The sequence below is a fragment of the Babesia microti genome, chromosome III (genome assembly GCF_000691945.2).
Source record: "Babesia microti strain RI chromosome III, complete genome".
Lineage (NCBI taxonomy): Eukaryota > Apicomplexa > Aconoidasida > Piroplasmida > Babesiidae > Babesia > Babesia microti.
Genome location: NC_027207.2, coordinates 410,952 through 433,511, shown reverse-complemented (window position 1 = coordinate 433,511; position 22,560 = coordinate 410,952). Strand labels below are relative to the sequence as shown.

The 22,560-nt window shown below is 35.4% G+C and overlaps 14 protein-coding genes across 14 annotated transcripts; 10 read left to right on the top strand and 4 right to left on the bottom strand.

The window, feature by feature from the left end:
• Positions 1-19: 19 nt before the first annotated feature.
• BMR1_03g01195 (conserved Plasmodium protein, unknown function) lies at positions 20-563 on the top strand (the record flags this gene model as incomplete). Its single annotated transcript, XM_021481909.1, has 4 exons — positions 20-140; positions 162-428; positions 449-530; positions 551-563. The coding sequence occupies 4 exons, from the start codon at positions 20-22 to the stop codon at positions 561-563; spliced, it is 483 nt and encodes a 160-aa protein (XP_021338492.1).
• BMR1_03g01190 (Rab family, other) lies at positions 1,067-1,823 on the top strand (the record flags this gene model as incomplete). The annotated part of the gene is made up of 6 exons (XM_021481908.1): positions 1,067-1,253; positions 1,274-1,343; positions 1,369-1,407; positions 1,430-1,542; positions 1,564-1,757; positions 1,779-1,823. The coding sequence occupies 6 exons, from the start codon at positions 1,067-1,069 to the stop codon at positions 1,821-1,823; spliced, it is 648 nt and encodes a 215-aa protein (XP_021338491.1).
• BMR1_03g01185 (Putative pre-mRNA-splicing factor ATP-dependent RNA helicase DHX16) lies at positions 1,978-5,159 on the bottom strand (the record flags this gene model as incomplete). The annotated part of the gene is made up of 2 exons (XM_021481907.1): positions 1,978-2,981; positions 3,539-5,159. 2 exons carry the CDS (start codon positions 5,157-5,159, stop codon positions 1,978-1,980), a joined length of 2,625 nt encoding a protein of 874 aa, XP_021338490.1.
• Positions 5,519-6,424, top strand: BMR1_03g01180 (Protein FAM76B; the record flags this gene model as incomplete). The annotated part of the gene is made up of 1 exon (XM_012793392.1): positions 5,519-6,424. One exon carries the CDS (start codon positions 5,519-5,521, stop codon positions 6,422-6,424), a length of 906 nt encoding a protein of 301 aa, XP_012648846.1.
• BMR1_03g01175 (conserved Plasmodium protein, unknown function) lies at positions 6,804-8,567 on the bottom strand (the record flags this gene model as incomplete). The annotated part of the gene is made up of 8 exons (XM_021481906.1): positions 6,804-6,901; positions 6,923-6,981; positions 7,002-7,237; positions 7,260-7,362; positions 7,384-7,565; positions 7,590-8,213; positions 8,268-8,387; positions 8,409-8,567. 8 exons carry the CDS (start codon positions 8,565-8,567, stop codon positions 6,804-6,806), a joined length of 1,581 nt encoding a protein of 526 aa, XP_021338489.1.
• Positions 9,122-11,146, bottom strand: BMR1_03g01170 (conserved Plasmodium protein, unknown function; the record flags this gene model as incomplete). The annotated part of the gene is made up of 4 exons (XM_012793390.1): positions 9,122-9,370; positions 9,429-9,680; positions 10,223-10,579; positions 10,601-11,146. The coding sequence occupies 4 exons, from the start codon at positions 11,144-11,146 to the stop codon at positions 9,122-9,124; spliced, it is 1,404 nt and encodes a 467-aa protein (XP_012648844.1).
• Positions 11,147-11,267: 121 nt separating this feature from the next.
• BMR1_03g01157 (LEM3 (ligand-effect modulator 3) family / CDC50 family) lies at positions 11,268-12,767 on the top strand (the record flags this gene model as incomplete). The annotated part of the gene is made up of 3 exons (XM_012793389.2): positions 11,268-11,934; positions 12,045-12,240; positions 12,320-12,767. 3 exons carry the CDS (start codon positions 11,268-11,270, stop codon positions 12,765-12,767), a joined length of 1,311 nt encoding a protein of 436 aa, XP_012648843.2.
• A 340-nt stretch (positions 12,768-13,107) lies between these two features.
• Positions 13,108-14,975, top strand: BMR1_03g01156 (apical merozoite antigen 1; the record flags this gene model as incomplete). The annotated part of the gene is made up of 2 exons (XM_021481905.1): positions 13,108-13,480; positions 13,504-14,975. The coding sequence occupies 2 exons, from the start codon at positions 13,108-13,110 to the stop codon at positions 14,973-14,975; spliced, it is 1,845 nt and encodes a 614-aa protein (XP_021338488.1).
• A 255-nt stretch (positions 14,976-15,230) lies between these two features.
• On the top strand, positions 15,231-16,264 carry BMR1_03g01155 (hypothetical protein; the record flags this gene model as incomplete). The annotated part of the gene is made up of 3 exons (XM_021481904.1): positions 15,231-15,361; positions 15,382-15,657; positions 15,679-16,264. 3 exons carry the CDS (start codon positions 15,231-15,233, stop codon positions 16,262-16,264), a joined length of 993 nt encoding a protein of 330 aa, XP_021338487.1.
• Positions 16,311-17,547, bottom strand: BMR1_03g01150 (hypothetical protein; the record flags this gene model as incomplete). The annotated part of the gene is made up of 5 exons (XM_021481903.1): positions 16,311-16,629; positions 16,652-16,707; positions 16,730-16,938; positions 16,960-17,061; positions 17,082-17,547. The coding sequence occupies 5 exons, from the start codon at positions 17,545-17,547 to the stop codon at positions 16,311-16,313; spliced, it is 1,152 nt and encodes a 383-aa protein (XP_021338486.1).
• On the top strand, positions 17,591-19,202 carry BMR1_03g01145 (conserved Plasmodium protein, unknown function; the record flags this gene model as incomplete). The annotated part of the gene is made up of 6 exons (XM_021481902.1): positions 17,591-17,630; positions 17,652-18,043; positions 18,064-18,136; positions 18,157-18,677; positions 18,700-19,056; positions 19,077-19,202. The coding sequence occupies 6 exons, from the start codon at positions 17,591-17,593 to the stop codon at positions 19,200-19,202; spliced, it is 1,509 nt and encodes a 502-aa protein (XP_021338485.1).
• BMR1_03g01140 (conserved Plasmodium protein, unknown function) lies at positions 19,612-20,380 on the top strand (the record flags this gene model as incomplete). The annotated part of the gene is made up of 3 exons (XM_021481901.1): positions 19,612-19,717; positions 19,739-19,830; positions 19,853-20,380. 3 exons carry the CDS (start codon positions 19,612-19,614, stop codon positions 20,378-20,380), a joined length of 726 nt encoding a protein of 241 aa, XP_021338484.1.
• BMR1_03g01135 (DNA-directed RNA polymerase III subunit C34) lies at positions 20,577-21,534 on the top strand (the record flags this gene model as incomplete). Its single annotated transcript, XM_012793383.1, has 4 exons — positions 20,577-20,790; positions 20,813-20,958; positions 20,982-21,107; positions 21,130-21,534. The coding sequence occupies 4 exons, from the start codon at positions 20,577-20,579 to the stop codon at positions 21,532-21,534; spliced, it is 891 nt and encodes a 296-aa protein (XP_012648837.1).
• A 301-nt stretch (positions 21,535-21,835) lies between these two features.
• Positions 21,836-22,175, top strand: BMR1_03g01130 (small subunit ribosomal protein S25e; the record flags this gene model as incomplete). Its single annotated transcript, XM_012793382.1, has 2 exons — positions 21,836-21,910; positions 21,933-22,175. 2 exons carry the CDS (start codon positions 21,836-21,838, stop codon positions 22,173-22,175), a joined length of 318 nt encoding a protein of 105 aa, XP_012648836.1.

Here is a 22,560-nt window from a genome sequence, read left to right as displayed (position 1 = left end):
CTATATTATTTTAAACAAAATGATTAAAAATTTATTCTTTTCATTAAAATTTTCACAAAATTTCTTTAAAAATCAGTCATATTTATTCTCATCGGTTGGGCCTAATGACCTTAAGGGAGGGAATGTAATTCTACATCAGGGTAATATAAGAGTAACTTAAGGAATTTACTACGAAATAATAACACAACGTCAGTTTAGGCAGGCAAGGGCCGCTGCCTTTTACCAAGTCGAATGTATGAATTTGTTGACTAAGAAGATGGGCAATCTAAGATTTCCAGTCAACGCTAAAATTGAAAAGATATCATTGGAAAAAAAGAATATGTTAGTGCAATATTTAGATAAGAAGGAAGTGTTGGTGGTAGATGAAAATTATGAAGATAAGCGTATTGATTTGATACATCTGGAAGAGTATGCTTCACTACTTGAGCGTAGGAGATTATTCATTCAGCTGGAACCGAATTATCAGTTTACATGCATCAGGGTAATGTTTTGAAAGTTACAGTACCAGGCGAGATTATAAGTAAATTGAGGTAATTGCCTATTTACTTAGAAAAGCTAAATAACCAGCCTTCAACTTTAATGGCACTATTAATATGTCAAACTTATTTGTATAATTCATTTTAATAATTATTTTTTTCCTAGAATACTAATAGGGAATGTGTATTTTTTAAAATGGTCTAAATTTATTCAATTACTAATATTAGTAAGTTTTATAAATTAGATGTTACCTTAATTACATGTAATATAAGTTTATAGTGAGTTTGGCTATACTTGCACGAACTATATTGTTGAAGAACTATAAATAGATATATAATTATTAAAGTGTATATATTTTAGACTGCAAAGCAGATAAATACATCTATTTATACAAAGTAAAAGTATTATGTATGACAAAATTGGAGACACAAAATCCCAAGTGTAATCAACTAATCATTTGAATATTAATTATAAATGAATTAAGGATCATATATTTCTAAATAAACACTAAATACTAATGTAAATTACTGTAATGCGTAATTGGCCATATATTATAGTGCTATATGTACTGCGGCTAAGGGTGTGCAAGATGAGGTCTCTCAAATTTTGGTCTAAATCTAAGGAAAATCCAACTGTACCAGCAAGTTCAACTAAAGACTCCGCGACTTACCAATATAAATTAGTACTCTTGGGTGAAACTGCGGTAGGAAAGAGTTGCTTAACAACTCGTTTCTGTAAAGATGTATTCTTGGACTACCAAGATTCAACCATTGGAGGTAAAACACATACGATTTAGCTGCATTTATGACCAAGACAATCAATTTGGAGTCTTCAGTCGTGAAATTTGAGATATGGGATACAGCGGGGTAAACAAAACAGTCCATCATGTAGACAGGAAAGGTACCGAAGTTTGGCACCTATGTATTATAGGTAATCAATACCATTACATTAGGGGCGCTAGTGCAGCACTTATTGTATACGATATAACTTCGGCAGATACTTTTGAACAGGCCAGAAGTTGGATAAATGAGCTTAAAGCGGTTAGTCGCGCAGATGTAATTATTGGTAATTACCAATTTTATGCAGCACTAGCAGGAAACAAGGTTGATTTGGAAAGAAATCGCAGTGTAGACATTGAGACTGCACAAAATTTTGCTAAGCTGAACAATTGCTTATTCATGGAAACTTCGGCAAAAACTGGGCACAATGTTCAGGAGATGTTTATGAAAATTGCAAATTTACTCCCCAGGGACAACAACCCGACGCTCGAGTCTGTTCATGTAGGAATTTTGATTATTTAGTTTGACCAGCCTACGCAAGCTTTCTCGAATTGTTGTAATCAGTAATATGACATTTTTCGCATTGTAATTTTTTGATTAAATAACATGATACCCTATATATGTATTACATTGATGTAGTATTGAAATTGTTCATGATAAAAGTCGATTAAAAATCCCCATAATTATACTAGGTTACAATTATTGCAATATAAAATACACATTAACTGCGAGGTCTTCCCTTATTGGACATTACCTTGAAACAAGAGTCAGACTCCTTATAATAGTGCGGAGCAAGCTCTACCAACCAGTCCTGCTGTATCTCAATGACATTCCTCATATATTCCTTAGTTGTCAGTACCAACTCTGTATAGATTACAAATTTAGATTCCTGGCCAAACAAACTGGATTGTGGGTGTATCTCCACTGTATGTGGGTGCTTGAGTGTCTTATAACTTGATTTTGGATCAGGACTAACTTTGCGAGCAGCGTTAGGGAAAAAACCCCCTGTAACCGCCTTTTTAATACCGTCGTAGTTTGTGGGACTTGATGAAATTTTTAGTTGCACTTTCTCAATCATATCCAAAAGCTGCTCCCTCACATCCTTAGCCCTTCTCATCGATTTCTGTTGCACATAATTCTCAAAACACCAACTAGCGTTGAACTCTGTTTCCTCCCACTGCTTGTATACATTCAGTAGCACTAAATGATCCCCACCCGGTTTGAAGAAATTCTTTCGAGCATTATCAGCGTGCATAGCCTTTTCTTTAGGCCTATAAAATATGCTATTACCCACGCTCAACATTGCACAAATGGTTATACATTCGTCGACGCATTCATACTTATCGGCACCAATAATCATCTTTGAAAACATAGGGTCTATTGGTAATTCACTCATTCTACGCCCCAATCTAGTTAGCTCGCCGCTACTATTCAAAGCTCCTAAGGCATATATCAATTCCAAAGATTTTATAAGGGTATCTGGTGAAGGTGGATCCATGAAGTCGAAATTAATTAAATCATCAATGCCCAGTGACTTAAGCATAAGCACCGTATGTGAGAGATTGCATCGTTGTATCTCAGGTAGATTTGTGTCATCCATCTCCTTTTCATAGGAAAACTTTGTATACAGGCGGAAGCAATGGCCAGCACGTACACGACCCGCTCTTCCAGCACGCTGATTGGCGGAAGCTTTTGAACAGGGGACGGTTATTAGGGATTCCATTCCTGAATGAATAAGTGTAAAATATTAAAAACTCGAAAAAGTAGGCAGTTTCATTAAATCTTTAAAACAGAATAGGCAGTAACAATAAATAACTTGACTAATTAATTAAACAGTTCTGAGCATTACAGAACTGAAATACCCACCAGAAAATAATATACATTTTATAAACATAAGAAAATTTATGTTAAAATTCAAACAAAATTATTACACATAACATTAATAATTAACAAGTCGCCAATCGACATACTTGTTAAATAATCATCGTTTACCAATTCGATTATTTACCAATTCACACATATCTATAACAAAAACAGTAAATAGGGATTGGCATAGTGAGTTTTGTTATTTTTTCAGAAATGTATTATAAAATCTATCGATAGAACCAAATAGAAATTGAATGAAAATTTTGATGCGGATGAAATAACAATCATTGTAATACTTCTAGGCAATATATGGAATGACTGATAATAACATATTGTTAATTCAAATATTGCGTGTAAATGTATGCTTAAATTCGAAACTCTACATAAAATTTCGAATTTCCTTATGCCCATCCTACCTGTTTTTGGTGAGTACGAATTCTGTTTACAAAACCCAGGATCTACGACATAAACTATATTATCCAGGGTAATCGAAGTTTCTGCGATATTTGTAGCTAATATCACCTTTCTAGCATTTGGAGGCGTAGGTTCAAATATCTTCGCCTGCAGTTCACTAGGAAGTGTTGCGTAAATTGGGAGTACTATTAGTTCTTTAATTTCCTTTTGGAAGCCCCTAATTCTAGCTTCCAACTCTTCCTGAACCTGTTCAATCTCCAATTGTCCAGGGAGGAATATTAATATATCACCCAAAGGCTGGGTTAGGTGTATTTGCAGCGCTGTAACCACACTAGCCGTTAAATAGTTCGCTTCGGGAGCCTTGGTATAATAAATTTGCACTGGATATCGCCTGCCAGGAACATTGAAAATAGGGGCACCATCGAAATAAGCTGCAAATTTTTCCGCTTCAAGTGTAGCAGAACTTACTATCAGTCTGAAGTTTTGTCTATATCTAGATAAATCCTTTGCCAGTCCAAAAATTATATCAGTATGAATCGTTCGCTCGTGGGCCTCATCAATCATTAGACAAGAGTAACTGCTCAAATCTGGTTCACTCATCATTTCTCTAAGCAACATTCCGTCAGTCATGTATTTAATGACTGTTTCCTTGCTTGTACAATCTTCGAATCGGATTGTATATCCCACACGAGTGCCGAGCTTAACATTTTGTTCCTTCGCCACCCGACTGGCTACAGCCATAGCTGCCACCCGTCTGGGCTGAGTGCATGCGATCCTACCAGCTTTTCCATATCCTACTTCGTATAAATATTGCGGTATTTGGGTAGTTTTACCAGAACCAGTTTCACCCACCACAATAACAATTGGATATTTACGCACTGCCTCCAAGAGTTCTTGCCTGTAACTGAATACGGGAAGTTTTGTGCGTTCCTCAGTCAATTTTTGATGTTGAAGCCTTTCCTGTTTAGTCTTCTTCCATAGTACTTTCTCAGCAAAAGTTTCAGGGGCATCAGAGTCATCGGTGTCATAATCCTCCTCGTCAAAAGTCTTTTTAATTTCAATTGTAGAAGCAGCAGGTGCATTAGTATCAAATTTCATTTCCCCATGTATTTCAGATTTAATAAACTCAATTCCATCTTCATTGGGTACTAGGTCAAATAATGCTTTCTTTCCAGAAGGAGTACGCAATGACTTTTTGACATTGGCTATTTTTGATGATTCCCAACTCAAAAATTCATTGTCTTGGGTTGTTTTACTCGATCTATCGATTGCACGTTTATTAATTAATGCGAGTTTGGCGCTTACATTATCATCGTAGCTATCAGGTAAGTGGTATTCTAACTGCGATTCTAATCTGTTACGAGCCTCAGCAGCTTCTTTGGCCAGTTCTATTGTCCTCTTCTCAAGTTCAATGACCTCTTTACCCCTTTTACCTGCATATGCTGAGTAAACAAATTCCTTCTCAGCTAGCAGGCGCTCTGCCAATTGCAACCTTTCCTCCTCTCTCTTTGACAAGTAATTTCGCCTGGCTTCTATGCGTAATCGCTCTAAGTATTTTGAGTTGGACTTTAATTTTTCATTTCGACCTTTAGCGGCCTCCAATGCATAATCAGCGTCACTCATGATTTTAGATTGTAGCGTAAAAAGGTTGATTAGACAATTTGGTTCTAACCAATTATGTTAAATTAAAAAATACATTACACTTTTTCATATATACAAAAAAGTTGTTGTAAATAGCATCTATATGTTAGGGAATTTATTTGCCGTGAGCATGTTATGGTGTACCCACTGTTATCACCACCTGTGTACCAGCCCCTTACTGTATCGCATTAAAAAAAGTTTACCCTGGGTAATAATACATAGCCCATATAGCGTATGACTATATGGCCCAATAATTTGTTTTTATGACTACATGTATATAAAACAATAGATATATTTTTTTGTATGGAATCATATGATGGTTGGATGAAAGTGAATTTGAGATGAATACGGGTCGATTAGATGAGCTTAGTAGACGTCAGATCTGCTTCAATTGTGAGCGATCTAAGTGGAAGAACCCTGAAATCCAAGTATGTCAAAATTGCTACACCAGTTGTACCAGACAGAAATGCTTACACTGTAAAGAGGAGTTTAGCAGTCATAAATACTGCCAGAAAGCACAGAAGAATTATAACAAAATTGTTTGCATGAAATGTGCCAATTCACTTGCTACTTCTGGCAGTGAACCAAGGTTGTGCAGATTCTGCGCTTGTTGGTCCGCTTGGAATGGGAGACAGGAGTGTCAAAGATGTGAGAAGTCACTCAATAAATTTGGAGCTCCAAAGAATTGTGAGAGATGTGGTAAAAATTCAGCTTTTGACCGTGGTGCTGAAAGTAGATCAAAAGTTGGTGACCTATTTCTGTGTTATTTGTGTACATTTGAGTACAAGAAGAACGAGTACTACAAAAATAAATTGCTTGGCAACAGTGGTTCAACAATAACCAATACCGTTTCTGATGATAAACCAGACGCCACTACTGTGGATTCAGATAGGTATAACAATCTGAAGGAGCAGCTTAAAAGTAAGGATAGGGAAATAGAAACATTGCGCAATGAAATAGCAACAGTAGAACTTAGGTACAAGAGTGATACAGACAATTTGAAGAGGCAAATATCATCAACTAGTGATCAACTTAGGCAAGTAGTAAACGAATTCAACAACTACAAACAGATACAATCGGCGGAGCATATGAAGTTGGTTAAGGAAAAACAGGATTATATTGACGATCTGAATATCGCATTTGCTGAGTTACGACAAAAGCACGAGGCGCTGCTGTTGGCAAATGCCCAGTTGGCTAAAACAATAGAGACTTTCCAAGAATCTCCGCGTAAAGTAGCCAAAAAATAATTTACATAATTTTGTATATTTATCACAACACATTCGTTAATATTATCAAATAATTTCCTTTATCTCTGGCGATATAGTTCACATTCAACAATATATTATTAATAATGATCCACCGACAAATTAACTTATTTGGGTTAAAAGATTTGTCAATTACACAACCAATTATTAATCATTAGCTAACAAATAATCATTCATCAAGTCTTTATAATTTGAATTAAGGAATTCATAAATATTTTTAACCTTTTACTAGCATAATTTTTATGATAATTAGCACTATCACATTAGCTAACTTTAATAGTCACGTATCAGCATCACTAATATACCAACATGTGTTTAGTGTACAAATTATAATAAAATTCCAAATTAAGCAAAACCAATGCTACCTTTTCCTGCCTAGCCTGTTTGCCAACTTGGTAAATAGCGACTTTTTTATATCTCTAACATCCCCCTTATATTTTAGCACATTTGGCAATAATGCTATATAACGATTTATATTACCATTAAAGCTGCATGATGAATCTGACTGGCTTATTTGCATGAAAACTCCTGGCCAAATGCTAAATTATAAACTTCCTACTCTGGAAAAGATGAATCTACATTTGGAGTAAACCCAAATAAATACTTCTCCTTGTGTTCAACAATCAGCAAGCATCTTGACCTTTTAACCTCATCTCCTTTTGCTTCTATGTTTGAGATTATAGAAGCGACCATTTCTAACTGGTTTATGTGCGATAATGGGTTGTTTGGGCGAATTTCTGCGATAATCAATTTTTGACCCAAAAAAGTTTTAAATTTCAGTTTGGCCCGTGAAATCTATGTAATTAAATGCATTTACAGAATCAAATGATTGATTTATGTAAGCTATGGCAGACTTTGAAATCGTGTTTATTACATTGCGATCATAGTAAGAATCTTGTTGGAGCCGCTCCTGTAAAATACTGCGTAATAACTCTTGTTACTTGTACAAGAAATCCAATGCAATTATAGATTGGGTTTCTTCTTTATTCAAAATGGTGGATAAAAAATACATAACATCCAGGTTAGGTATATGTTTAACTCTCCTAAGCCAACATAGTTGCGGCATTTCTCTATAGAATGATATTTGGCGCTTAATTAGGCTAAGAACCCTCTTCTGTTTTTCCTATATCATATCAATAATATTTACACTACTTAGAGCATTGAATTCCGATGTAAATTCTTCCTTCCTTAAACTGCATTGGATCCTAAACTCAGCAATGGTTTCTGGATTTTTTTTAGAATCCAAAACTAATATTGAAGGGCTAATTGATAAAGCATCTTCTAGAGTTGTAAATGTGACTAGGGGTAGAATCGCCTTATCGATATCATAGGATACATAAGGTCCGCCATTAAGTTGGCTTATTTGGTTATGAAACTCCTCAATTTTACCATAGTATAGCGTCTCTCCAATGCCAAAGTGAACATTCTTGCTAAAAATACTAATGGAAGCAGCAAATATTGCAGCTGCGTGTTCGTTTTCATAGACAAAAGTCATGCCCTTTAATAACAGAGAGGTCACTGATGCCGATTCACATGTGTAAATACCACTACTTGGGTACATAGGTTCGTCGTCACTTTCTTTAAACAAAATACATTCCTGAGGCAACTTTCCAAAGAACCCAATTGGCCTTATTACTGTTAGAATGGCAATTTTGAGATACTTCCTTAGAGGTGGGTCTAATAGATGTTCAAAGTGGACTTTAATAGCTCGCAAGAGTTCGCTAGACCAACCACGAATCCCTATCAATAACACTCGCATAAATGCATCGGCCTAGATATATAATCATTGCTATAAAAAACTTATAATATATTCAAAAACTTATACCTGTACATCTGGTCTTTTCAAATGCAACGATAGTGTCTTATGTATGTATTGGTAAATATCATTCTCTTCGTATACTGGAAATGAGTGTAATGAAGCAAAACTTTTAAAATTGGAATGTAACTAAAGTCAATCAGTAAATACCTGCAGGACGTATTGTGCACATAAACCATCCACATCGCATTGGTAGAAGGAAATAATTCGAAACTTTGAATTATCAGGTGTTTTTAAAGTATTTTCTGGAAGAGTAACGTCCAATTGGAATATCTCTTCATTGAAATGCGATATCCCCACGAGACTCATATACACTGCTAACACTATTGTCGTTTACACGTATTGCGAATAAACCCCAATTTTTTAAACAATAACACAATTAATATACACACTGTTGTTACTATTTATTTATAACATATTTTATATCTTGTAAGTTATTCATACGTTTTTTACGTTTAATACACACAATCTCATGCACGTTACTTACAACACTACCCTTTGATTCTCTCTGATATTCATTAATTAGCATTTAAAGTCAATTTAACGTACATTTATTATTTAATTTACATATAAATTGTCTACACACGTTAGTATATAATTATATATATATATATACTGCGGAATCTCATAATGATCAACACGTAATACCATTGGGCATTGTTTCACGCATCAATTTAGCCGTATTGCATATAATAATGTTAGATATTTATACATATTGCGTATATATGCTGTAAATTAATCATCTGCTATGCTACCAAATGCCAATATCATCTGAAATTTAAGTCAAAATTCTATACAATGTTGAGTGAAATTTAACAAATAACCGATAAAATACTTAATTAATTTATTTATTAAAATTATAATTACATTTTGGGATTTTTCATAGAATACTCGGTGTCACTGGTAATATCCGTGATATCCTCCTTCCTCAACTCACACCACTCTTGCCTTATATCAACCAATGACCCTGAAGGCACCGAATTCAAATTTGTACTTCCACTATTCTTACTGGTGTTGTTATTTTGCCCATTACTCGAACTTGACTTATCCATGCTCAATGGAGGGGGGATTCCGATTTTACCTTTCCCAAATCCAGGCAATAATCTCATAATCTGTTTAAGTATTGTTTAAAAATCGTAAAAAGGCGTTTATAAAGAAAAACTGACTTACATTTAAATACAATCCCTCCTCAAAACTATTAGGTACCATATCTCTCCAGCCCTCCCTCACGTACAAACCCAATGCTTGTCGCTCAGCTTTCTTTGGCAACATAATTGACATGAAAGCCTCAGTACAACCTATCAATCTGTCTAACCAGGCCTGATCGTCAATGGCCATCTCCTCTTTTTTCTTCCTGCATAGGCATTGTACGCTCCTGGTGGTCGAGGGTTTTCCGTAACTGTGGTACATTTCCCCAAAGTTCTATGTCATACAGATACATTATATTGAGAAAATCAATTGAGTGTGATGAAGCTCTCATTCGAATAAACAAATCTAGTTTTACGATCATAGCGGAACTTTTGTGCTGTTCAAAAATGAGTAGTAATCATACCGCTCAGAATAAACACACATTATACCACTTGACACGCCGTGAATTATTTTATATGTAGCCAATTAAATATAAAAATGTTAATAAATAATGTTTTGAATTGATTTATCTAGGAATCATTATTAAATTATCGATTTACACTGTAAAACATGTATATTTGCGCAATATATATACTTATTCACATATTTAGTTTTGCATAAACAAACAGAGCGTAATAGCCATGTAAGCAATTAGTGATCTCAAATATTTATGGGAAAAATAATAAGCATATTCACTGAATTTATATGTAGGATTTAGGAAAAATATCAATGAAAACTTCGTACATAATTTCCTACCAACCAACAAATACACAACTACTCTACGCTTTGCTAGGGCTGTTGGCCGATAGAAATTTTCCTCATTCGCGCATTCTTACCTTTTCATTGATATCCGTGTGAAAACCACCATAATCCAACTCCACTAAATGCTCCTCAAAGGTTGAATGTTCATAATGCCTGGGTAAACACATTTTCTTGGCGCTTGCCATCAGAAGCCAACACTGCCTAGGGAAAAGGTCCATGTCGTTGTGCATAGCATAGGTGAATTTTGCATTGGGACTCGTATTATCCAAGTCCATGCTGAACGATTCCAAAACTAGTCTAGGTAAGAACGCTTGTAGTAGTAACTTTGACGAGTGTTGCGATAAGTCAGGATGAACCCAAACACATTTAATACATCTTTCATTAGTGGCTAGACATTCAATTAATCCACCTGCCAGTATTTTTGATGCATACTAAATGATAACAATACTCACAACATCTTTATTGTGCATTGTATGTTTGTAGATGGAAGAGTTAAGGGTTAGTAGCATCCCTGTAAATTCGGGGTCAGTCAAATCCTCATTAATCAAGTCCAATTGCTTAGATATTTCCTTGGTCAACGGGCGCAGATCAAATGGAATGCCATTATTTCGTTTCATTGAAGAAGAGTTCCATGGTGTCTCGATGTAGGACCAATTACGAAGTATTCTGCACTTGAGAAAGTGCTTGTGGCGATAGATGCTGGCAAATGGTATGCTAGTTTCGTCTGAACTAATGATATCTTGGGGAGATTTTGCCCAGGCTGGAAGTTTTGTAGGTAAAATATTCTTACGTATCCTAATGCAATGGCGCTTGAAGAAAGCATCAGTTTCTGCAATTAACAACTCCTTTTGGGTCTCTAAGAACATTTGAAAATTTTCTAATGGGCTTGCCATCGTTTTGCTTTGATTTATTGGGTGTGAAATAAAAGATTGTGAAAATTTTGGAGTACATGGAGAGTTGAGGCTTACACACGCATCGCCATGGTGCGAATCGTTCATTTCAACAAGTCACATACAAAACCCACTTAAATGTGTAACACACTCTACTCTTTAATTTTTGTTATCTGGAGATTTATTCAAATTAACAACGACGGGAGAGCCCCAGCATTAGTGTATCACAATGTCCTCACAATCACGCCCATCCAATATAAGTGATACTGTTAAATATACAAATAAAGCTATTGGCATATCAGCGAGTGGCTTCAAATTTGGTATCTTTAGGAAGAATGTGAAGGTGCGGTCTGGACAGATGAGAGGCTATGTTTCCGCTTACAAACAGTTCCCCCTTAAGTATCACAATGTCTACAGCCAGATTGTCTGCACTCAAAGTGAAAATTATATACCCAAACTCAACAAACGCTACTCCTGGACTGAAAAGGTTGTCAAAATTTTGGAGTGGGACATAAGAGATGGTGTCTATATGCAACGTAGATCGGCACCCATATTAATTCTATTCATTTTCATACTAGCAATAAACATATGCATATCTTCACTCTTGTGGACAAGAAAGGTGAATTTTGTAGAGTGTGAAATACCATACCACCAGCAACCAGTAGGAAATCCTACCTTTGTTACAATAAAAGTTACACATAAGGAGTGTAACAAGGATGACAAGTTTGCTCTTTTAGAGGCAGATGATATTTTTGTTTATTACAAGATTACAAATTACCCGCACTTGGAAAGTTCACTATCTAACGGTATCGTTCAGGAGCAATTGGCTGGAAATGTTATATCAGACTCAAAGCAACTACACAATTGTGCTCCACTAGACTCAATTGAGCATAAAGGTAACTGCTTTTTAAAATATTTTATTATCTGTTTTACTCGTCTGAATATAATGGGAAAACGGACATAATAGATGTTTACTATGTAAAACAATGTGTCCTGCGTAATTTAGGTGTAAAAAAGATACTACATCCATGTGGTATCCATGCTTGGAACGTTTTTAACGACAAGATCCGCTTTTACCGTTCTTCACCTACTGGTTCATTAGCTGCTTCCATTGAAATTGATGAATCAGTCCCAACTTCCGCCATGCCATTGGAAATTCAGCATTTTAAGAACCCCACTCAAGATATAGTGGATAAACACAAGTACGTATATATATATTCTTAAAACCAAACACTATAGCGTTTGGTTTATAGTATATTATACATTACTACACTGACACAGACAACATACATATTTCTGGATGCTCCCAGAGAATGAGGATTCAAAAGAGATGGATGACGATGAGTGTTTGGCCAATATGTTGTACGATGCGCTTAACTACGAGAAATGTGGCATTGGTGTTGAAAATTCCCATTTTGCCATTTGGATGAGTGGAACATCATTTTCCAACATTAAGAATTACTACGGGAAGCTAAAGGGGCCGTTGGAGTTGCCATTGTACATGTCTATTGAGAACCGATACAATGTAGCCAAGTTCAACGGTACTAAATCTATCATATTGAGCATACCAAGATGGCCATATGGTTCAAGTCTGTCATTGGAAATTTTACACCTTGTTTTCACAATTCTGACTCTCCTATTTACAGTCATATATGCAACAAGAAACACGAATTCTTCCACATTCCTTCAAATGTACCATGAATCGAAGATAAGAAATAACAAGAAATGAATAAGACAACATTTACTTATAATGGTAGCTTTTAATTAAAATTTCGGCCATCATAGATCAAAAAAATGATCAAATATGTTATGTAAGTTGGCTATATCACTGTACTAGGTGTTTGCACTAACTAGTATACTAGCACTTGGTAGCACAAATGATACTACCTTATACCGTCCTCAGTCATATTATTAGACAGGAGTTGCAAATATTTATTTTAAGGTAAAAAACTAATTTTTACCTTAAAATTGCAAAAGTACAACAGCTAACTCCGTATTCTCGTGTCTACAAATGTAATCCATATTATTTTTATCTTGATTAATATAATACATAATTGTTTTTTTTTCAAATGACTAATGCAGCTAAACGAAGCTTAAGCCTCAATGGCTCGATTTTTAAATATGTTTTAATATTTTTTTTATTTATTTTAGTGCTGGACTTCCAACTGGCGACGGTCAGTGCAGCTCTAGCCAACGCAAGACCCGCGCACCGTAAAATTGTTCATAAGCATAAAAACAGTGGAGCAAAACCGCGTCACCAAGCAAAAAAGCATGTGAATATCACGGAGGAGGATGATGAGGATGGTGAAGTATACGAGGAGGATGAGGAGGATGACTATGAAGATACGGATTATGAAGAGTTGGAATTCAAGCCAATAGGGGATGAGAGGGATAACCCGTGGGAGTCTTACATGGAAAAATTTAACATTCCCAAGGTTCACGGTATACGTGATACTTTCATTTAGGATCTGGAGTTTATGTGGATCTGGGCAAAAACGGCACTTTTAATGGTAAAAAATATAGAATGGTCGCGGGAAAATGCCCAGTTTTTGGGAAAATTATAGAATTTTCTAGCGGTGTAGATTACCTCTCTCCTGCAAACGACACCGCCAACCCCGCCTTTGGGTTTCCATACACAGTTCCTGCAGGTAAAACTATTCGTACAAATGAAATACCCAAAACTTCTAGAGGGAGAATTAGTATCTCAAAATCTGCCGTGCAAACAGATTTGATATCTCCTGTCACTGCCAAAACACTGAAAGCATACGAATATGACGGGGATGATATATTCAACTGCGCCTCCTATGCAAGCGAATTGATGATGAGTAGTGACAGAAAGTCTGATTACAAATATCCATTTGCCTTTGATTTGAAAACTAAAACTTGCCACATCTTATACTCTCCGTTGCAACTAATCCAGGGACCTAAGTATTGTGATAATGATGGAAAAGTGGATAGTGGTTCCAGCAGTATGCCTTGTATTAAGCCCGTGAAGGACATGAGTCAAGAAATGGTTTATGGATCTTCCTTCATTTACAGGGACTGGAAAAATAAATGTCCCAATGCGGCGGTGGCAGATGCAATTTTTGGTACCTGGAACGGCACGGCTTGCGTTCCAATTCAGAATAGGAGATTATTCAAAGCTTCTACTCCTGAAATTTGCGGTCAAATAGTGTTCAAATATAGTGCATCGGATGCACCGGAAAATTATGAAACTAAACGCAGTGAAGGTTCTAAATTTGCAAATGCAATCTCATCTGGTGACCTTGGTGCAGTTGCTAAGATTATAATGCCTGTCACAAACTCTCGCGCCCACCACTCCAAGGGATGGGGCTTCAATTGGGCCAATTATGATAGGAATAAGCGTGAATGTGGCTTAATCGATGAGGTTCCAAATTGTCTAGTTTTCAAGATGGGAAACATTGCATTCAACTCCTTGGGTTCTCCACTAGAGGATGATATGGAAAATTTCCCTTGCGAAATCAAGTCTTTCGGGTATATTACCAAGGGAAATCCTAATGATATCAATAGCTATCTCATTTCATCGACCCATCGTGATATGATTCCTAACGACGATGGTATTGAGACCTTGAATGCTCGTAGTTGCAGTGGATACTATGGGAAAATCGGTGCGAAGGAAAGTGAGACATTGAACCAAACACCATTGACTTTCTATGGCTTTGGGATTATTACGATTATAAGCGCTGCAATTTTTGTAGTGCTACTAGTGTTATTAGTGGTATTTTTGCGCAGGCTATCCAAAAAGAGATTTACCAAGGATGATGAAGCTTTGTTAAATAAGTATGATGAATTTGAAGGTAGAAACTACATGCATCGGGGGAATGATCATAATGTAGATGAAAACGATTTTTGGGAAAAGCCGCAGGTCAGGCCCAGCGAAGTGACTCCAATCCGAATTGAACGAATTGAATATTAAGTGCCATTTTATAGCTTTTATTGTGGCATTTACTGAATATTTGTAAAGCTTTAATTGGCGTTAATTTGTACACTATTATTAGGTCATTACCCATTATACTAATTAGATCATTATAGTTCATGTTTCACCTATATGTGGCTCAGGATGTGTACGATGTATCTTCCGGCACCAATACACTAAGCCTGTACATATCTATGGACATGAGGCTAAGCTTATCACGTATATATTGGGATTAGGTATGGGTTGATCTGACAGATGAGTTTAAAGAATAATTACCGTGCAGTGCAAACCCACTTTAACAATTGTTTGAGAGAATTTTATGAGGCTAGAAGATCCGGCAAGCTTTACTACTATGTTTTACCTGGGTTGCTGCTAACACATACCAAGTAATTAATGATTTATGTAGCTATAAACGAACGCCGCCACACATAAATAGGCTACTAGATACTTCGGTATGGTTTCCTAGTACTAATATAAGCAAATTGTCACTACAAAGTGATTGCAAACATGACAACACTCATAATCATGTGCCTGATGCTTTAAACATTCTGCATGTCAGTCCAGATTTCAATGTTAACAAAAGAATCATCGCTTATTCACACTCAAATGCTGCTATTCAACGACATGTAATATTTACCAACTCATATCATTTGGAGTTTCTGTCGCTAATTGAATCCGCTAAGTATTGCAACTTATCATCTAGGTTTTACGACATAAACCAGCACTATCAAAATTTGAGACTAATTACAGGAAGTTATTGTACATTTCACTTAATCTTCTATGAGAAATTGTTCCATTATGCCTTCTTATACATTACGAAAGTGAATTATAGGAATTTATTGCGTCTAAACGTGATAAGATCGCTGCACAATTGCTTGCACCCTTTTTGTAAATTAATATTTATAACAGAAGATCCAGAAATATCAAAAATCTTGTGCAGGCATTCAGAATCACTAAATGATTTGGACGATAAAGTTACTAACCCATTAATGTCTTTACTGTCCAACTTGAGTAACAAATTTGTGCCAGAATTTGAAGCTCATAAGTATTTTACTGGGATTAATTTTCAAGGATTATCTACATTGATGGGCGAAAAGTTTTATTCTGTAAACAATAAAATAGTGTCGGAATATGATTTTACCATAGCAGATTATATGCACCAACACACTGTAAATGGCAATAAATTACGTGACAGGTCGGATAATTTATCCAATAGATTTTGCCACAAATACTATAGAATTGACAAAAACATACCCAATTTGAGACTTGTTAAACCTGTGTCTATGTGATATAATTTTGACTACACGCAACATGACCAGACTACTATTGTTACAATTATTGAGTTACAACTAATAAAAAATCGTCTAACGCTAGATTCTTGATTCCACAGGCACTGAATATATCCTTCAATTTTTCTAACACTTCTTTGCCCGTATTTTTCGCAATAAGATTACCCATCTTCAGTGAAACTTGAGGCACCAGTAATTGTTCTGGTTCACATAAATCATGTAATTGAATTGTAATTCTGGCCAGCAAATCAACAGGTATTGCTTCTATTTGATCCAGGCAGATCTTTGACAGTTTAGTAAGCAATGCTATATATCTACAGTCCAATTTGTGAAGCGAATCGATCGTTGTTATTACATTCCATAAACTAAATTACAAAGATGATATACCTCAAATTGGTAACTCTTTCTAATAAAATTTGACCTAACATATCCAAACCCCCACTCTGTGTAAAAATTGTTAGTTACTTTGTACTCCAGATGGGCAAATATAGGTAATAGTGATACAGCATTCTTTGATGATATTAATTGTGGGTTGTTAAGGGATATCAATGTTTTGATTGGGAATTTTAACGCAATCGTATCACAAGATCCACCACCTATCCAATTAAAATCGTTGCCAAAATATGATTTGGCGGTGTAAGCAGTTGATAGGACGTATGCTGATTGTATTTTTTCTAAATAAGTATTGTACCTACCGGCAATACTTAGAAACCATTTGGAATTATCTACTGAATCTGAGATTTTTTCCAGTAAAATTGAGTTCCCTAAACCACACAGAGATAAATCAACCGAGCAGTCTATATTATTGGTTTGATACTAATTATTTCCTTAGTATTATCGTTCTTTACAAGATCTAAACAGTAACTAGAAATATCACTAGAGTTATTGTTATAGTATTTAGTCAAAGCCTTTAAAAATTCCCGAGGTACGAAATGGTTTTGAATGAAATGTGTACTCATACAATGAATATTTCCGAACAGTTTGGTATCTAATAATCCATTTTTACCATTCAAATAGTTACAAATCGAACCAATAAGTAGTTTATATATTATGAAATCTTCACTAATACTATTATTAGACATGAATTCGAACAATGGAGTGCTTTTGTAACTGTTTAAATATAAATATCTAAACAATTCGCATGATTCCACGGGATGTTCAGCTATTAAATTCTCATTTGCCAATATTTCAGAAAATAATTCATTTTTCTTATCAGAATGAACATTTTCAAGGTCTAATTGCTTGTAATATTTCCTAACCCTAGCGACTATACGTCTTATCATGCCAGGTATGTTGTGGGTACATTAGGTACATTAGTATAGGGCGATGAGAATGAACGAACGATGCAGTATAACTCCTCCTTATCGTAGGCCAGTAGTTTATTTAGGTAAAAAAAGTGTATCAGAGAAATTAGGCTTGACAAAGGTCAATCCGGTATCGGATTTTATGCAGATCGATAAGTTTGATGGCGTATTCGAGTTTCTATCGCTAAATGCACGAACTAAAGTTATGATTTCTGGATTTGAATTCCCTAGTGCCTTACATGCCCTGCATTTTATCCGTTTTGAGCACCAAATTATTCCCCTTAAATCACTCAAAGAAGAAAATGATGATAATAATAATTCACATCATAAAGATAGTTATGTTGAGAAGGAATCTAATTTAAAATTTATATACAATGATCAGAACAAAAATAATGTTGGTGCGGATGTAATAAAACTCGTATATGACATCGTAAATTTATCCACCGATGATATATACAATTCAGAACTATTGGAGGTGTTCACATATTAATTTAGAGTCAGAACTGGCAAATAAATAGGTTGAAATGGACAGAAATGATTTTAAGGGACAAATTTCGGAGGAATGAGGGTAATCACTGTTTAATGTAGAATTTAGGAAATTATTGAGTAATACTGGTGATAGGCAAATAGTATATATAACCCCTTACGATACGTTTTTGGGCAGTTTTGCCAGGAAAGGTCAAAATCAGTTGGGCAGAATATTACAGCTTATAAGATCTGACATCGCCAATCATTCTGAAATTGAAAATTGGCTTAAATACTGCGCCGGAATACACCACGAGGCATCTGAGTGGTCAAAATTGACAATTAATGAGACTAGTTCAGGGGAAACCCATGAAACTCGAACGATTAATCTGGAAAATAAGCCTTACTACCTAATCGGCAGGCTACCAATCTGTGATTTACAATCATTAAACCCATCGATAAGTCGCATCCACGGTGCAATATATATTGATAAATCAACTGGTAAATTTCAAATCATTTCGTTTAATGATAAATCTGGGATCAATTTAAACAACTCGGGTATGATGGAGGCAAATGTTCCAAAACAACTTCATAATGAATACAAATTCACACTTGGAATATCTACTAAAATTTATCAAGTTCAGGTAAGATATCACAATTACTGAGTTGGATAATGAATTGCTAATATTTAATTTGGAGCAACAACGAAAGGACTTGGAAAAGCAAATGTTCATTACAAAATACACCGTAGCCGATGAGATTGAGAAAATTATCAAAGGGTGTAAAGAAATCGTAGTACTTAACGTTTCATACAAAACAAGCAGGCAAGATTTGTATGATTTTTTCGAACCATGTGGTCAAATTGACCAAATAAACATCCCACACTCTGATAAGGAGAGGAAGGATGATGATGAGGATCTACGAGCAGAAAGGGGCATCGCATTTATTAAGTTTGTCAAAGAGCGTTCGGCTGCCAACGCGCTGGAAAAAAGTGGCATGTCATTGAATGGCCGAGTAGTTCAGGTATTTAGACAGTTATTTAGGTCAAATACTGTGACAAGCATTCCATGATGGGGAGGGGACATGACCATAGACGTAGATCAGGGCGCTATAGACATGGGCATTACAGAGAGAAGAGAGAGAGGGATTACAAGAACGAGAGGCATTGATCAATTTTTTGTAACTTTATTAAATATGATTTTTAGTTTATATTATATGACAAGTTGTAAATTATACATTATTTTAGTATCTTTTTAGAATAAACATATCGATAGTGCTATCCAATTACTATATTTGAGTGCGTGTTATTTTTGAAGGATATTTAGAAATGAAAATAATATTAGTATAAAAGTGATTATTAAGATAAAAATTAAAAAATGGGTTAATGTATAGACATTTTCGGCAACGAAGCATTTTATTTAATAAAAAATCAAAAAAGATGACATCATCACTAAGTGTTTATCATTTATCAATATAAATAATATTAGAAGCCAAATAATTTTCTGGAAATTACAAAATAGACTAAACCTAATAGAAAGGGCGCATATAGTGCTACCATAATCCGAATCACTATTGAGTATGGGTATAAACAAACAAAAGATACTACTAAAACCCGCCAAAATTTTGGGAGAAAAACTGCCCAAAAACGTAACCCGAGTACAAATTGAAGACCTTTTCGCACAATGTAACCGAAATTCTCATCTAGATGGCCCTTTAAACACTTCTTTAATAGTGACCAAGAATGATGGATTTACAATCACCTTCAAACGTCTAATGGATGCACAAAAGGCTATAGAAGTAATTGAAATTATTTACATAGGCTTTAAGCGGAAAATATATTCAAATTAACGGAATGAGTATAATGCTGCAACTTCGATTTTCCCGATTTGATAAAATAAAACTTGGTGTCTTGTCTGGGAACCAAAGGGCAATCTCGCTCTATAGTGAGATGACTAAGAGTGAGAAGAAGACCAAAAGCCTAATAAATTATGTTAAAACATCTACAAAAGGCCTCATCGAGGCCCAAATGGAGGCACTACCTAAAACTTCAATGCCTTCTAGTATCGCAAATTCCATTTTAATTCCATGCCCAACCACCGATCCCTTAAAAACTCAACCAGAAACAAGTTCAAAGGGCGTAACTTCAAAATGCATCATCAAATTATTGACTGGTGATTACAAGGCAGAAGCTAACACAGCCACGATTGATAATATTAGGTTGGAAGAGGCTAAAATGCTGATTTGTCAAGGGTTTGGTGGGTACAAACTCCTAGAAAATAATTTACATGGTAATTACGCCATTCCTGTGCTTCCTAGGTTGGTGGATAACAAACTAGTCATATCTTAAACACAACTCACAATATGATATAACCTATACCTTGGGCTCTCCATAGTACACCCATAATCGCTGATTCGCCACCGCCACACAAAACATCTTACATAACATAATTTTTAATTAAGTAGAACAGTGCTATAAAACTTAATGATGATCGCATAGATAAATACTCTGTAATAACTATCAAGTTGTCGCGTAACACCTTGCGATGGACTTGAGCATTGAGGAAAAGAACGAGATCTTCGACCTAGCCGCCTCAAACAATGGAATACTCACCTACGAAATCATGCGTCAGCACATCATCAACAAGGGGCAAGGTGACTTCGTTGAAAATGATCGTAACATCATTTCAATTACTTCGTTGTTCAACAAATTACAAATGTTGCGCATTTGTTCTCTTAGTAAATACTCCGAGACAAATGGTAAACGTTGGAACTTATGTAGTTACATATGCTAAGGTTAGGACTAAGGAACTGGTAGAAATTTTGGACAAATTGGATGATGTAGACTACAGAGTCTATTGTGCCATTGAGCAGGCAGGGAATGTAGGAATTTGGACTGCAGATATACGAAAGTTTACAGGATTGTTGGTAAGTCAAAAAGATTGAAGTAGATTCACCAGGTGCAGAAGGCCATCAAGATGCTGGCCGAGGAAAAGGGGTTGATCAAACCAGTCAAAGATATACATCATAAAAATCGCAAATTATACATGTTAGCTGAAATAGACCCTGCAGTCGAAGTAATAAAACCAAATAATTTAGATTGCAGGGGGTTCATTTTACTCGAATGGAGACTTCGACGAGTCGCTAGTGGAGACTTTACGAGATCAGATTAGCAGGTTTCTAATGAAGTTTCAGGGGTCAACTATTGAGAAAATAACACAATACATCAAAGGGTTCGTATGCGACAAGGTGTCGCAGGAAGATATTGAAAAGATTGTCCAAATACTAATACTGGAAAATAAAGCATACTCGGCAATTTCTGCAAACAATACGATGATATATATTTGGTGCGGTGACGCTCAACTGGAAACCCTTACTTATTCGTATAATGTTCCTTGTTTCACATGCCCCCTGCTTGATCAGTGTGAAATTGACCGGCTTTATAAGGTGAATCCTGGAGACTGCATTTACCTTAATGAGTGGTTAAGGGAATGGGCCAAATGAAGTTGGTATCAAGGTTGTCCCAATATTTATTTAACAAAAAATCATTGTAAAATATTTAATCTTTAACTTATTAATTTATATTTTAATTAGCAGAAGCGGTCATTAGTGAACACCCAAATACAATGCTACCATTATACATCAAAACTAACACCATAAGTACTATTAGAATTATAAATTTCAGAATGATTTCAAATCTTAAACTATGTGCATTTATAATTGCATAAATAATATGTGCATAATTGATTTTTAATAGTGTCAACAACATAAAAACATGCCGTACTGGGTGTTGTGGGGGTGTCTAATGCCTATCAAAGAGAAGAAGTCTAAAGCAGCCGTTGCCAAAGCAGCGGAAGCCAGTGGTAAGGGGAAGCGCAAGGTAACTTACAGTTTAAATTCAGAAATGGAATAAGGTTAAAACTAGGGATAAGTTAAATCATGCCGTGATATTCGAGAAAGCTACTTATGATAAGCTTCTGAGTGAAATACCAAAATCAAAGCTCATTACACCCTCGGTGATTTGCGAAAGACTTAAGGTTAATGCCAGTTTGGCTAGATTAGCAATCAAGGAATTGTATTCAAAGAAACTTATTAAGCCAGTTTGTAGGAATCATCATGCCCAACTGATCTATACCAAAATTTAATCTAAATAGTAACTTATCACTATTTTTAACTCTCATGGAGATTGAAATTTTGGAAATTTTGTAACAAAAATAGTTACAAATTGATGAATTCGTATTGTGCTGTGTACACTGATGATCAGCTATTTGACTTTTGGATGATTTATGTCATAGTTACACTGAGTACTCACGCACGCACGATTACATTAGACATAATTTATTCTAAAATTAAAAGGTTTGACGTAAAAACACTCCTAATTCCTATATACAGCTCCTCTAGTGTTATGATACTCTTAAATATTCTTCCAGAAATTGCGCTAATAATCATTTTATTAAAATTAGCAACATTTTTATGTTCCAATGCTTTACTGTACAAAATTCATTTACTTTCTAACACTACTCTACCATG